This window comes from Danio rerio, chromosome 5 (genome assembly GCF_052040795.2).
Source record: "Danio rerio strain M-AB ecotype USA chromosome 5, GRCz13ab, whole genome shotgun sequence".
Lineage (NCBI taxonomy): Eukaryota > Metazoa > Chordata > Actinopteri > Cypriniformes > Danionidae > Danio > Danio rerio.
Window position 1 is genome coordinate 23315864 of NC_141025.1, and position 16229 is coordinate 23332092.

Here is a 16229-nt window from a genome sequence, read left to right on the forward strand (position 1 = left end):
ATGTTCTTCTGCACTTCTCAATTGTGAGGTGATTATTTAAGATATTGTTGCCTTTCTATCAGCTGGAACCAGTCTGGCCATTCTCCTCTGACCTCTGGCATCAACAAGGCAGTTACGCCCACAAAACTGCTACTTACTAGATATTTTCTCTTTTTTGGACCATTCTCTGTAAACCCTAGAGATGGTTGTGCATCCTAGAAGATCAGCATTTTTTTAAATACCCAGAGTCTGCACAAACAACCATGCCATGTTCAAAGTCACTTAAATCACCTTTCTTCCTCATTTTGATGCTCGGTTTGAACTGCAGCAAATTGTCTTGACTATGGGTACATGCCTAAATGCATTGAGTTGCTGCCAAGTGATTGGCAAATTTTCGTTAATGAGCAGTTGGACAGATGTAGGTGCAGGTCTCATATTGATTTTGAATAACCCTTTAAGCCATAGTTCACCCAAAACAAAATTCTGTCAGCATTTACTCACGTTCCACTTGTTACAAACCTTTATAAGTTACTTTAACACTTAAGATATTTTGTAAAATGCAGATTTTTTACCATGGATGTTAATGGTTACAGCTTTGTAACATTATTCAAAAGGTCTACTGTATTGTGTTCAACAGAAAACAAACTCATAAAGCTTTGACACCACTTGAGGGTGAGTAAATAGCCATTCAGTTTTTATTTGTGAGTAAGCTATTACTTTTTAATTTTGTAAATGTTTCCTGTAGTAGAAGATATAAGCTCACTTTAAATATGAACACAAATGCAGAAACGGGTGTTTTCTTCACTAGTGTAACCTTCAGCCTGCTGTTGTGGCAATGACGCAGATTACACAAAAAAGCCTTCAGCCTTCAGTGAAAATTACTACATTATGTGTAGTGTCAAAAACATGGCTGAATGTTTTGTGCTCAGAAGTAAACCCTTGACTCAGGAAGTCCTTTTACTCTGCATGGCTTCTGTTTTGAATATAGACATTCAATTCATTCAGTGAATCAATGTGAGCCATCAGTATTTTCCATGTTTTATATGTTGCTGTTATCTAAGTCTTTTTAAATCCAATGTTATGGGAAATGCATTATTTGTAAATGGGGTAAATCAAGGAAACAGTGCAGATCTTGCCAACAGCTAAAAAGAGTTTATATCTTCTATGGTTAATGTCAACGTATGGGGTGAGGAAATATCATATATTTTATTATTTAAGGAAATGACCCGTGCATTAGTATAGTTCTTATTGTTAATAAAACAACACGCATTCCAAATGAGTTTTACAGAGATAAATATCTTACCGAAGTTGACACTAGTGAAGAGAAACTCTATAGAAAAATGTATTAGTAAGGAGAGACTTACTTTTTTTCATAAAACAACAGTTTTGGGGTCTTTGCTTTGTCTTTGTTATCATTTTAAGACATAATTACTCCAAATCTGTCATTCCTAGAATGATGCATATTTTAAGTGTACAGTATGGTGGCCAACAGAGCTTAACGTACTGCAATTTAAGAAAATGCATACAATTCTAAAAAACAAAATAGAAAAGATCTTCATTCATTTGACAGCACATGTGCTGCAAACCCTCACAACACAAACACATTAAATAATTGTGCTGTATTTTCTCACAAAGCAATCAAATTAATAAAATGCACTGCATTTTCTCACAACACAAGCAATTTATGAAAACACGCAAGTGGACCCAAAGACATGACGAACGCTACTGTACTGTGACTATTGCTCAGTGACGTTGAGATCTTTGAAAGGTTTTTTATTTGTTTATTTTATTATCTTGATTCCATTCGTTTTTGAAATTTATTAGCCTAAATAACCGTAACCTTAAATAGCCAGGTCCGTCACGTTTTAGGGTCCTCTTGAAACATTTGTGTTGTGTTCCGTGCTATTTAAAAGTGTTGTAACAAAATGGAGCACGTTTTCGTAATTTGTTTGCGTTGTGAAAAAATGCAGCACATTTTTTAAAATGTGCTTGCGTTCTGAGAATTTGTAGCAAGTGTGCTGTCAAATGTATGAAGATCTTTTCTTAATTTGCTGCCGTTTTTTGTAATTGCACGTGTTTTTTAAAACTGCAGAACATTAAGTTCTTTCGGCCACAGTATTACATGTCACTCAGTGGCGCCTGCAGTGGTACTGCTGTATGCACTGTGCGTACCACGAGAAGGCGGGAATTAATGCAGCTTTTTATTGCGTCCCCACACGATGTGGGGATACTCCAGGCCCAGCCTAAGCCTGTGCAGCCTCCTTGCCTGGAATCGCTACCATTCAAGGTGTTTTACACAACTTTATCTGATAGACTGGCACAAGTAAGCAGACATCTTCATTCTCACAATGAGTTTCTGAGTTCTCTAACCCTTCCAAAAGAGTTTTTTCTTCTGAGGTAATCTGGAAACACTTCAGTGCTGCTGCGCATATTTTGTAAAGACCTGTCCTGCTTATTCAAATTACTTACTTGTTTAAACAAGTTAAATTGTAATTGACCGCCACAGCAGATGGTTTTGTAAATAACAGTGAAAACTGTAGAAGTTAATTATAGGCTTTTCTGAAACTGAATATTTTACTTTAATTTTATTTAGGCTAGATTATTATTTTATTTAACAAACCAGTTAGTATTTTGGTGCTGAAGCATTTAGCAGACTGGTTTTAAAGCACTTCACCTATGATGTTATTCGTTATTCTTGTTTATCTAGTAGATAACTGATCAACAAAAATATATTAATATTAAGATACAAGGATGTGCTTTCATTTTTTTTTGTCTCAGTCGTGGTAATGCCCTTAAACAATGTAGCCTTTGACAGCAAGCATTAGTATTTATTTAGATTGAAATAAGAATAAGAGATGATGGGGCGAGGTGGTGCTGGATGTCTGCGTAGCAGGCGCTTCTGGTGTCACTCATATAAAAGTCTGGTTGTTCATGAAAGGCAAATGCTCAATAGGACAGGATAATGTAAAGAATCTAGCCCGATCTCATGAGTAATACCAACTGTTCGAAAAGTGACAAATACATACGAATTCATGTCATTTATTTCTGAAACTCAAATGACCCTAATCGAATATTTATGAATTGCTGTGAGATTTCATTGGAAGAATCTCAATGGGCTATCAGTTTAACATCAATCAGAAGGATTTGCTTGCAGTGCTGAACAGGGTAAAGATCTGTGTCTATCTGCATTCAGTGTCTTAAAGAGAATTGAGCTGAATATGCCCAGTCTGCAGTGACCAAACCTTTCATCAGCAGAACGATTCAAATGACTAGTCTTTTCTGAGGAGCATTTTGTGTGTGGTCAGAGAACTGGTTCAGAGTTAACTTTTAATGATGAAAGCTAGTTTAATTTATGTAATACATGTTTGTCGTCAAACTGGGGAAAAACTAATGCAAAGTACAGTATGTCTAGAAGTCATTGGCTATGTTTTCACGCCTATTTTATGTGCATAATGAACAATTAGATAAGAAATGCTTAAATTAAACGTTGAGATGCATATCTATTAAAAGAATGGGCAATAAAAACTTGTATGCACTGAATAGGATAAACTTTTATCTTATCCAAAAAGAGAAAAATGTGTGTTACTAAGCTACAATGGTAACACATTTATGGAATTAATTCAAGCATGTGCCACAAAAAAGTATTGTGTAGATGGTATGGCATTAATAAACAAATCGTATCCAATTTCTGTATCATTACCTCCCACTCTTGAGCAGCTGCACTTCTTAAAGAGCCCATATTATGGGTTTTTGAAAATTCCCCTCCATGTAGTGTGTAACACAGCTCTAAGTGAAGCGAAGTATCCAGCTAAGGCTTAAATCTGTAAGAATACAGTGTTTAAAACGGTTGATTCATCTATAAAAGAGTCGACTCATAGTGCTTCAAACGAGTCGCCTTGATACCGACTCATTAGGTGTTTCGCCATGACGTACGAACGAAACAAAGTTATTCACGTGCACGCGCAAACCCGGGAGATTTCAAACCTGAGGCCCCGCCCTCTGACGCAGAAACCCAGACACACACCCACAAACACACGCACACCCACAAACACACGCACACAAACATGCCGGTCGATTGAAGTCACACTGCAGATGGATATATTGAGTCTCTACCCAAAGATGAAACCTCAGCATTATAACCAAGCAGTTGGAAACTTCTGGAAGCTACATGCTACAAAGAATACTTCATCTGAGTTTGTTAAAGGAAGGATCAGTAAAGAGTAACTGATGGACGTCAGGATGGGTTTCTTCCATTTCTCAAGTGTAAGTACGTGCGGTTAAAGTTGTTGCCTCGTTTACTCTTGCTTGCAAATGTATTTAGTTGTGATTTGTTACTTGTAACCGCGTGTACTGTATCAGGTTAACTGGATATTTGATCTTATCGCGTGCAAAGTCACGTTAAAAACGCGACGCGTGCTGTTTGTTTATGGAGCTCCGTGCTAGAGTTCTGCTCCCGCGATTTATTCGGAAATTTATTCCCGCGCCGCAGAAATCTGGCGCGGGGACAGCCGCGGGAATAAATTTCCGAATAAATCGCGGGAGCGGTCGGTAACGGGTTTAATTTGGGACGGGAGCGGGCTGTCTAGCAATATCACGGATATTGCTATGCGAATTAGAAAGAGAGAGTCTGCGTGGTGCTTGTGTGTGTGTTAGTGCGCACGCGCGCGTATGAGAGAGAGAGAGAGCGAACGAACGAACGAACGACAGCTTGGCTGTCTGGACTGTATACTGGGTGATTTTTGGTTGTGTTCTCCGCTCTAGCGGGACCGGGCGCGGCGGGCAGAAAACGGAGCGGGTTCTCAGGCTAAAACCTGGCGGGTGCGGGCGGAAGCGGGAGCGTTGTCATCCGGAGGTGTGTGTGTGTTTTTGTGTGTGTGTGGTATGGCGAGTACACGACTGTCTCCTTCGTTCGGTTATCCGTGGCACTATCCACTCGCCATAGTGTGGCAGCTAAAATCCACGTCTATACTATCGAGCGTGTATGAACTGTGATTACTTTTTAAATTGCTGATTAGCTATTGGCCATTTCCCTCTCTGACTGAAGGCAGTCGACCAATCGCGACAGACTGTCATCGGTCCAATCAGCGCAGATTAGCTCCGCGCTAAGGAGGGGTTTGGGAACAAATGAATCACTGGACGATTCATACAGGAGTCGCTGGGATAATTAGGTAAAAATAAATGCAGATTATAAGACCATGAAAGTGTTTTTTGACCTTGCATGCATATTAGACTGTTGTTGGAGACCCTTACAACCAGGATATGACCCTATTTCATGTATAATATGGGCTCTTTAAGAGAGGTCTCATGCCTTCAAGAGCCAGTTATGGCTGTATTCATTGCATTTTGCCTTCTGAGGTGCATGCAATTTATTATGTAAGAAAAAAGGCCCACAGTAGCCTCTCTTAAGGCAGCCAATTTATTTATTTTTATTATTTGGCACCAGTTTATTATGAAGTGACAATTTTGTTCTATTTGGAAACAATAGCTGTGTCCCAAATGGCACACTATACACTATGCAGTAATGCACTATGTACTTATGCACACTCAACACAACAGCATAGTATATGTATGTCGTTCCAAATGGAACACAGTTTTTTTTTACTAAATGGAAATTCAAACTATTTCCGGTATGACGTTTGACGGTTTCCAAATTAGCTACTGTAAATAAATGACCAAACTACCAAATAATACTTACTGGAGGCAGTATTATCACTCTCATAGGAGAAGTTTGCTTTCATGATTCAAAATAAGCCATGTAATCCAACATCAATGCCTGACAGCTCTGCCCCTTCCACTATGTGAGCAAAGCTATGAAGTGTCCATCATTCTACGCTTAATTTTAACGGTTAAATAAGTGCATCATCCGGGGTAATTAAAGTGTGATTTTTATTATTTTTTTGGGAGTATTGTGTGAACACTCTACTTACACTATTTATACTGTAAAACGGCGTAGAATAGTGCATAAGTATGCGATTTGGGGCGCACTTTATGCTTTATCTGTATATGTTTTATGTGATATTCCAGTTTTTTGCACATGAGTTTAATTTGTGTTTTTGGATGGAAACATAGATAGCCAAAAGTGGAGAAGTAAATATCTTGGTTTGGGAGAAGTTGGGCCTCTTATAAAGCTACATGGCAGAGTGAATGTAAAATGTTAATCAGAAGCTCCTTCAGCAACATGTGGTTTCTTCTCTGTGCCCTTTGTCGCATCAACCATCAATTTTAATGTGATGAGGCCTTGTCACACACACACACACTGTAAAAAATCCAACTTGAAAAAGTTTAAATTACCTCTTTTTTTTTTTTTGGCAAAACAGAGCAAAAAATAATGATTATATAGATATTTTTTGGCCTAAAATTGTTGCAGGGCAGCAAAATGAATTCGTTAAAGATGAAAACAGTGAATTAATGAAATGACCAGCGCAGTGTTCTGATTAAACTTGAATGGAAGTTACAACAAAGTTATGGCTAAGAAACCCACTGTAGTTAATGAACTGTATAAGAGACCGAAAAAGAGCTGATAAAGTTTGCAACAGACCATGGTGAGAGAGCAGTAACAGTATGTCCTATGGCTGCATATATGTTGATGTCATCAAAGTAAGGGGCTTTATTCTTCCTTCTCATTTCTGCCTGCTGTAACATTCATATATATATATATAGAATTACTAGCCCCCCTTTGAATTTTCTTTGTCTTTTTTAAATATTTCCCAAATTATGTTTAAAACAGCAAGGAACTTTTTACAGTATGTCTGACAATATTTTTTCTTCTGGAGAAAGTCTTATTTGTTTAATTTGGCAAGAATAAAAGCAGTTTTGAATTTTTTAAAAGCCATTTTTAAGACAAAGTTATTAGCCCGTTTTCTGAATTTTCGTATTCTTATGTGAAATACTGAAGACACATTATTAGTACTTTTAGAGCAAAAATTAGTCTTATACACAAAAGATGTATCTATTAATGGCATATCCAAAGAAACCAACATAATTCTAAAGTGGTCTTTTTCTTTTATTCCCTAGACTTATTAGCTGAGCCTTGAAGTTGCCAGGTCCCTGATTGTTAAACATTTCAATATGATGAAAATGAATGAATGTTATCCTCAATGCGTTGTGATTTTAACCTCCCACTTTTTCAACAGCAATGACCATGGGCCATGCAAAATATCCCAAGATGCAGTACTGTTGATGGAAGCCCACGCTCACCTTACAAGCAGCTTGCAGTCAAAAGAGAGACTTCTGCTGCTTTTCACAGATTCTCTTATCATCGCCAAAACTAAGTATGTAAATGTATCAGTGGGTGTGAGTATGTGTTCTCATGTGTTTGAATTCGCTAAGGGTGCGTTGTGTGTATTGCTTGTTTCAGGTCCCTGTATCTAAAACTGAAGGCTCAGGTTAGTCTCTCAGACATATGGCTGGCATCCTGTATCCACTGCGTTACAGACAGGAAGCTCACCTCCAAGAATTCGTTCGTGATTGGCTGGCCGACCACCAATTATGTTGTCACTTTCAGGTAGGGTTTGAAAAACTCTTGTAAAATCTGAAATAGCAGACCAGACTGATGTTTTTTCATGAGATTTTTCTACGAATTTCAGATGTGCTGAGGAAAAAGAATTGAGATCCACCCACACTGCTACTGATTTGATCATAAAACACAGTGATGAGGGGCAGCAAATTCTCATATAAAGATCACATTTTCTGGCATAAATATACATGGACACACACTCTTCCAAGCTCAGCACGACTCTGTTCTTCACAGAGCTAATTATGTTTTCTTTTATACTGTTTAGCAGTTATACTGTTATACATGTCAAAACCAACACAAGGTAGAACACACAATATACCACCAATTACAGGATTAAAATAATAAATAAGAATAAAAAGAATAACATTTTCAGTAGACATATTCATGTGTATATTGAGAGTAGGTCAAAACCCCGGAAATTAATTTGCCATCAATTATAAGACTGACAACACTGAGAATGCTGTAAGTAATTTAATATCAGACAGAGTGAAGTAGTGACCTTTTGATTCCTCTAATGTATATTGTGTTCAAAACTATATATGGCGTAGTGCGAAAATGATGTAGTGGTAAAAGGAAGTTGAGTTAAGTTCAGAGTTTCTTCTTTTTTAAGGGGTGGTCCAGAGTGTATTTTTAAAGCTTGGTTGTGTACTTAAATGTAAAGCAATGTGTGCTTAAGCTTTATTTGTAAAAAATCACGTTAATTTTACATATATATATATTAATTTGATTCTATACAACATGAAAACAGCTGTCAAATTTCATAGTTCCTCCGAACGACCTGCTCTCAACAGCCTCTGATTGGTCAGCTAACATAATTTGCTGTGATTCGCAAAATGGCTACATGCCACAAGGAAAAGCATCAGGCCTCTAACAGCCTTCAGTCAGTCAGAGAAGCTGTTAGTCGGATCAGTTTGAGCCTGGATCAGACAGAAAATAAAGAGGACACAGCTGAACCAAATGCTTGCTCTGTAAAATTAAGTCTGAAAAGTGTCTTTTACATATTTAGGACATGAGCATCATGTATAAGTAATATGAAACGTCCTCTTATCTTTTGTGAGTTTGTTATTTGAGATTTAGAATGCAGAGAAAGCAGTCCACATAAAGAGACACTGCAGGGCTGATGAAGATTGTGGGTGTTTACAGCCATTAAAAAATGTGGGTGTTTACAGCCGGATAGATAAATTTGTGTAGCTAAATTGTTAGCAGTGCCAAACAGCATTTCCTGTTGTTTACATCCTTGTTTATGTCCTTGCTAGAGCATTCTATTAACGCTAGAAACTACGCATGTGATGGATCAATTTGAACAAATAAAAATACTCACAGGTTGTGGCCTAAAATCCACAGCTTCATCTATTATGGTTGAACTGCTCCTTCTTTGAAGTGTTTAGTTGAATCCAGCACTGAACTGAGAGAGATTCTGAATTCTGTGTCAACTACTAGCTATATATATATTTTTAAATTGTCTCCAGTGTAATTAAAATTAAACTGTAAACGCCACTGTCTTTGTGTCGTGTCCTTTAGAAGGCCAAATATAAAAAAAGAACAATTTCTGTGAAAATAGCAGCATTTCGATGGCATTTTAACTTTCTTTGCTATAACATGATCTGGCCACGCCCCGTGAATGCGCTTAACCTGTAGCATTTGTGATCTTATTAACCCTGATGTATTTTTGTAGTCCACAAACTTTGTTTGCGTAGGCTTTGCTAAACTATCAACATCAACTAAACTTTAAAATATAATATCATAGTGGACCACCCCTTGAGCAGTATATTATGAGGGAAATGTGGAAAAGTAAGATGAAAGTTTTGAAAGTCTCATCTGCATTTGTTTGACAGATGAAACACTTTTTAAGGAAATGAAGGAAAGGGTTTGTGTCTTTTATCTGCTCTTGCTCATGAATACGAGATCTGCATCTGAATGTAGTGCGATAATTTACAATGTCATGTTCACTTTTGTGAGTGGCTAGAATACATAAAGGAATATGTAATTACAAAAGCTTTTTTTACACCCTTTAAGAGCATTTGGGGAATGGAGCACTGTTTTTTGAGGGGTTTTAAATCAAAGTGAACAACTGAATCTTTTCACAAAAGCCTTCCTTAGACTGGCTATCCAAAATCATTTCGTATGTTTGTCTGTTCAGAATATTTAGCAAGTTTGAAAAGCAAAAATGGGGCGGCATGGTGGCACAGCCTAACAATAGAAATCAATAAATGCAAAAAGTTTGTTTAGCCTAAAAGTTACTTTAACTCAATGAAAAAGAGTTACAGTAACCAATCAACTTATTATATTAAGCAGAACTCTAATCGAATGAGTTATGAATTAATTAATTATATTTTTTTAGGTAACTCTTATGCTAGAAGGAATTCAAACTATTTCAGTATAGCTTTATATTTGTTTGGACTTAATTTAAGTTAATTGAACTAATAGTGATTTAATAACTGAACATAAAATGTTCAAGTTGCTAATACTCTAAAAGTTTGATGATATCAACACATGTGTATGTGACAGTATATAAGTTTACAGTACTCAAACCATTTTGTTTCAAAACTTAAATGGTTTGCCACACTTGGCTTCCTCAAACAGTTTGAGTTAACTTATCATTTTTTCAGTGTAGTGAAAAGGGAACACACACAATATATCTTATTAATTAATCACAATATGCATGTGTTATTACAACCTCTTCACTAACAATAATAAGAGATTTGTTTAATTAAAAAAAGAGAATGTGATGATAAATGCTACTTGGTATTGTTATGGTGTTTCAGATGCAGATAATGAAACATCTTTGTTATTCATTTCTACATTTACTAGGTACATTTTGAGGGAAATATGCCTAGCTTGTTTATTAGTGCCTGTTTTGAAAGCTCTGCCCTTTAGAGTGAGTAGAGCAAAACATGTTCATTTCCCATTGGAATTTGCACATCCATTCACAAATGCACAAATTGATTTCACATGCTCTTCATTTACAAATCCAGGTGCTTTAAAAGGGCACGAAAGGATTTTTTAAATTCAGAATCCGCAATAGGATGCACAAATACATACTGTGAGATATTATTCTTTGCCCTCAAGGTATCTGTTAAAGTCCCAATAAAGCATAGCATTTAGTTGAAATAGCTATTCAAACTTCTTGTGGTGTTTGAATTATTAACATTTTATTAAAAGAAGTACAAACATATCATCAGGAAATTATACCTGAACCAAATATTACATTATTTATGTTGCGCATACAGTTGAAATACAGTTGTATGTACAGTTAAAAGTTTATACAGTGTTGAAAGTTTACATACACCGTATAAAAAGGCACATAACCATTTAAAAAAAAGTCAGATGTTAATGTGACTAAACTTTTTCTCTTCTCGGTAAGTTAGGATTATCATATTTTTCTGTTATGCTTAATAGCAGAATAACGGGAGAGATGTTTTTTGAGAAATTGTTATAACTTTTCTTGAAAGTCAAAAGTTTACATACAAGAGATTATTATGCCTCTGAAAAGGATGGTGTCAAGGTTTTGGAAGTTTCTGATTGGCTAATTGACATTGAGCTAATTGGAGGCACAACTGTAGACTAGTATTTAAGGAAAATCTCAAGCACACTGCTTCCTTATGTGACAACATGGGAAAATCAACAACCCAGAATTATCAAAAAAAAAAGCCAGATTACAATTTGCTACATTACACTGGGACTGTTTGATGGAACTAAGATTGAATACTGAAGCAACAACAGACATCAGCCTGTAAATTAAAACTTGGTCACAAATGGGTCTTCCAAACAGACCATGTCCCTTAGCATACAGCTTAATTAGTTAAAATGTGCTTTAAGGACAACAGAGCGAATGTTTTGGAGTGGCCATCACAAAGCCCTGATCTCAATCCCATGAAAATTTGTAGGCAGAGTTGGAGAAAGCTTGTGTGAGGAAGACAGCCTACAAATCTGACTCAGTTACACCAGTTATGTCTGGTTTAATGGGCCAAAAATCCTTTAAACTATTGTGAGAAGCTTGTGGAAGGATACCCTAAAAATTTGACCAAAGTTATACAATTTAAAAGAAAAGCTAAAAAAATACCAAGGAAATGTATGTAAACTTTTGACTGTCTAGAAATCAATAAAAAAATTCTCCCAAAAAATTGTTCTCATTATTCTGGCATTTAGAAAATGTAAATCATTTAGGTAATCCTAACAGACCTAAAATAGTAAGCGTTTAGTATGATTTAACACCAGACATTTAAAAAAAAATGGTTATCTTTCTTTTTTTTTTTAGAGTGAATGTAAACTTCTGGTTTTAACTCTATATATAGTATATTTTTTATGTATCTGATATTTATTATACTGGCTTATAACTGTGCATGCAAGAAAATAAGTAATAAGTATATAAATTAATAAATAAGACACCAGTTTAAAAACCAACCCAGTTCTCAAAGGTAATATACTGTAGGCGTGATTTACTCTTTATTATTTAATCTAATTTCATTAACAAAGTCAAAACAGCTACGGAAAATTGAACTTGAGCTAATTTTCTGAGAGGAAATTTGGCAAGACATTATAAATAAGATTCACTCAACTTCAATTTGTCTGTGATAAACAATTATTCAGTTTAATGTTGTCTATCGCCTACATTGGACAAAAGCAAGATTAGCTAAATTTTCACCAACTATAAATTCTTTAATAGATGTGAAGTAGCTAATCACACACCACACACACGCACACACACGCACACACACACACGCACACACACACACACACACACACACACACACACACACACACACACACACACACACACACACACACACACACACACACACTGATACTGCTTAAATCTTTTTAAAGTTTTATTGAGCAAAATGTTAATAAAAAGATCTGAACAAATAAATAAATAAATAAATAAATAAATAAATAAATAAATAAATAAATAAATAAATGTATATATTATTGAGTGATATTATGAAGTGCTTTGAAGATATAATGCACTTAGAGGGTGCTGGAAAAGCCAGCTGAGGTGAAGGATAAAAAGGCTGCACTTATGTTTTATGGCAGATTCACTTGCTTTCAAAAGAAAATAATAAACAACAAGCACAGGTTCATGCAGGCTCAAACCTGCTTTTAAGATTGTATGAGAAGAGTGTTGCTTTCTGCCCTGGTATTCAGAAAAGTGTCTTCAGGTTTTGTCCTTGCCAGTCTGGTCTGGTCTTTTTTTGTTCTTTTTTTTTTTTGTTTTGTTTATTGAAAAGTTTTATCTATGTGCTCTTTAGTATTAAATACTATATAGACTGTAACAGAAATCCATTATTTATGTTTTTTTCTGGCAGCCGAACATAGAGTAACCCATAAAAACATAAAATAACAGAAGTTAAATTAATAAATTTTGTTAAGTTTAAATTTCTGGTAAATTTCTGTTATTTACTGTCTGTTTTATGGATGAGTCTGTAACTTAATGGCTCATCATTTATGATTTTTTTCAGCACCCCAGCTGCCGGAATAAAAAAGTAAAATAATGGATTTTTACAGTGTAGTCTTTATACTCTACTCTTTAAAGGTTTTGTTTTCGGGTTGTGTCATTTTAAATGCTCAGTCTCGCTATGAGCTGATCTTAATTTTTCGGTGTTTGTGGAAAGCAGGTGAGTCAGCCAAACCAATATATGAGCATGCAGAGGAGGATTCTCGCGATGAACACCAGTGAATACCGCTCTTTGTTATGAGCTGCAGTTTCAGTGTAAACTTAGTAAAGACGAGCTTCCTTAGCGATGATGTATACAGTATTAGATTCTACATTTAGCGAACATTTGCGCTGAACACGCAGTGAATACAACGCATTGAGATTCGGACGCCTTCTCCAAAAACTCTCAATTGGACTCAGCTGGCGGATCAATGTTCACCACATGTCATGATCACTCTCATCTGCTCCTTTATTATTATTATTTTTATTCATTCGTTCATTGATTTTCTTGTCGGCTTAGTCCCTTTATTAATCTGGGGTCGCCACAGCGGAATGAACCGCCAACTCCAGCAAGTTTTTACACAGCGGATGCCCTTCCAGCCACAACCCATCTTGGGGAAACATCCACACACTCAAACATACACACACTCACACACTATGGACAATTTAGCCTACCCAATTCACCTGTACCGCATGTTTTTGGACTGTGGGGGAAACCGGAGCACCCAGAGAAAACCCACAAGGCAGGGAGAACATGCAAACTCCACACAGAAACACCAACTGAGCCGAGGCTCGAACTAGCGACCCAGCGACCTTCTTGCTGTGAGGCGAGCACTACCTACTGCACCACTGTTTCAAATCAGTTATTAGAAATGAGATATTAAAACTATTATGTTCAGAAATGTGTTGAAAAAAATCACTTATTTAATAATTCTGACTTCAACTGTATATTGTAAACTTATTCATGATGCGAGTGGGTTAACGGATGCCTTATTAAGCGCATAGATGTGTCTTTGTAATAAAAAATATTTCCTAATATTAAATTGTGAATGCACATTCTTGACAACTTCTTGGCTGACTTCTGACTTGACATATAATGCATGATATAGAAATGCGCATTTGGTCTGTATTGATTACTTCAGTTTCATGGCATAATAATGTTAGAGCTTTCTACAGCTAGAATGAATAAGCTTAGAGTCATGGAAACTGACAGAAAAATCTTAAAATGGCAGAAATTAATGTGCTATAACTTGAATTTTTGATCCCCAGTGACTTAGGCGCTACTCTGTCTTACATTTATTTATTTATTTATTTTTTGTGATTTGCTGGCTGTATTATACCGTATTTATATGTATTTATATTCATGTATATATTATATGTCAGTATTTTGTTTGATTGAAATGTTATTTGTAAGATGGTATGTACCATGAACATCACTGGGGTGGGGAGGGGGGGGCGTTTTGTCTGGAAGGGCTTTGGCTGGCTGCGACCATGATGTGGTCAAAGGGTGAATCCATCTGTTTATTGTAAAGAAGATTTGAATATTTTGTGTAACCACATCTTTGTAAAATCAAAAAAATTGTGCATTTGGCAGCTACTGTACCAGAAATCAGTGATTTGAGGAATCTCTGATCAAAAGCCACTTTGGTTGACTATGTGGAACGTGTATGACCAAAATCCCCCTTCTCCAAGCTATTGAAGATGCATGTGGAGATATAGCAGTTGATGCTTTTCATGGCTGGATTCGCCATGCTAGGCGACATTTCCCCCGCTGCTTGGCCAGGGCAAACGTTGCTTGTGATGTGGATGAGCTGCTGTGGCCAGACCAAAACAGAAGAGAGGATGCAACATAGCTGTTGTTATTATTATTATTATTATTATTATTATTATTATTATTATTATTATTATTATTATTATTATTATTATTATTATTATTATTTTACTGTTATTGTATTCTGTAAATACTTCTGTTGATGGTATATGTAGACCACATTATTTATGTGCAACTTTTTGTTGGTTGGGATGAACACTTTGTAGATTGTCTGTTTTTTGTGTGTTTTGTATAAAAGCAATATTCTGAAATATTTTACAGTGCACTTTTATATGGGCATATGTACTGTCTGTAGTAAGTGTAACACAACAAAAAAGGCTTACAGTAAGTCATTATGATAAATGGAAAAGAAGTGGTCATAGTGTTTTACGTTAAGCACATCAGTCATCAACTGGTTCTTATAAATGTCTATTCATGCAATGAACAAAATACAATTTTGAGAAGAAATGACATACAGTAGTTTTGAATGTAAAGTTTCATTTTGCTGGAGAATTTGAGATTTGTCCAATGTGTGCATGTTTTATGATTTGTGTGTAAAGTTCTGACAATATGAAGCATGCTTTCAGAAAATGTGTGTAAACAATTGGGAAAAACTGTAAGAGTAAACTAGGGGACCATTGACATTTTTGGTGAAGTATTCCTTTAAAATGCATCTGTCTAGAAATCTTAATAGTGTTTAAAAGTTGAAGACTTTATAAATGAAAAACTGAAACTAAAACTTACATTGGTAGTACTGTATAATTACACACTATGGATCATTTATTAAGCATTAGCAAATAGTCAATTCAATATATCTACAGTATTAGACATTATAATCATAAGCAGTTTGTAAATACAGCTAAAATGCTCTATTCTTGACTAGTAAGCACATTTATAATGGGGTTAATAATTGTGCTTTCATACTTTGTTAGTGAATTTTCTTTCATTGATTCATTTAATATTGCATTATTTACAAACTAGGTATTTAAGAATAGTTGGTGCTATTTTAAGATCATCCAGAATAAGTTAGTAAATGATTAATAAATTATTCAAATTAACATTTATTGTATCATTGGCATCATTGGCGTAGTAGGTAGTGCTGTCGCCTCACAGCAAGAAGGTCACTGGGTTGCTGGTTCGAGTCTGGGTCAGTTGAAAATGAAAGTTGAAGTTGAACAAGTTGAAGCTGACAAGAAAATAAATTAATGAATAAATGAATTAATGAATACCGTATTATTCAGGCACATAGTAATAATTAATTTGTATGTAAATAAATGCTTTATTAACTCAACTTATCCAGTTTTGTGACCTAAGCTAAAGTGAAGACGCTTATAAATAACAAATAAAGGCTCAGTTAAATTCTAAACAGGAAAAAGAACACAAACTACATTATTGGTTTATTATTTATTTGAAGATACACAAATGAAACTCTATCAATGGAAAAAATAAATCTTTGCTATCTTACCTTAAATAAAATAAGTGCAATTTAA

General features: G+C 35.5%; 1 protein-coding gene and 1 long non-coding RNA gene across 11 annotated transcripts in view; both read left to right on the top strand.

The window, feature by feature from the left end:
- Positions 1–16229, top strand: part of LOC147843941 (uncharacterized) — a 560137-nt gene that overhangs the window by 221227 nt on the left and 322681 nt on the right. The gene's annotated exons all lie outside the window — the stretch shown is intronic.
- The window catches only part of arhgap20b (Rho GTPase activating protein 20b), a 100535-nt gene that overhangs the window by 41545 nt on the left and 42761 nt on the right, over positions 1–16229 (top strand). For 9 of the 10 annotated variants that reach the window (XM_087253433.1, XM_087253437.1, XM_087253439.1 and 6 more), the window contains 2 exons: positions 7113–7250; positions 7337–7483. In XM_087253433.1, coding sequence (XP_087109559.1) covers positions 7113–7250; positions 7337–7483 — 285 coding nt within the window. Of the gene's footprint in view, positions 1–4012; positions 4243–7112; positions 7251–7336; positions 7484–16229 lie in introns of those variants that run through there. The other variant, XM_087253438.1, reaches the window with a different exon arrangement.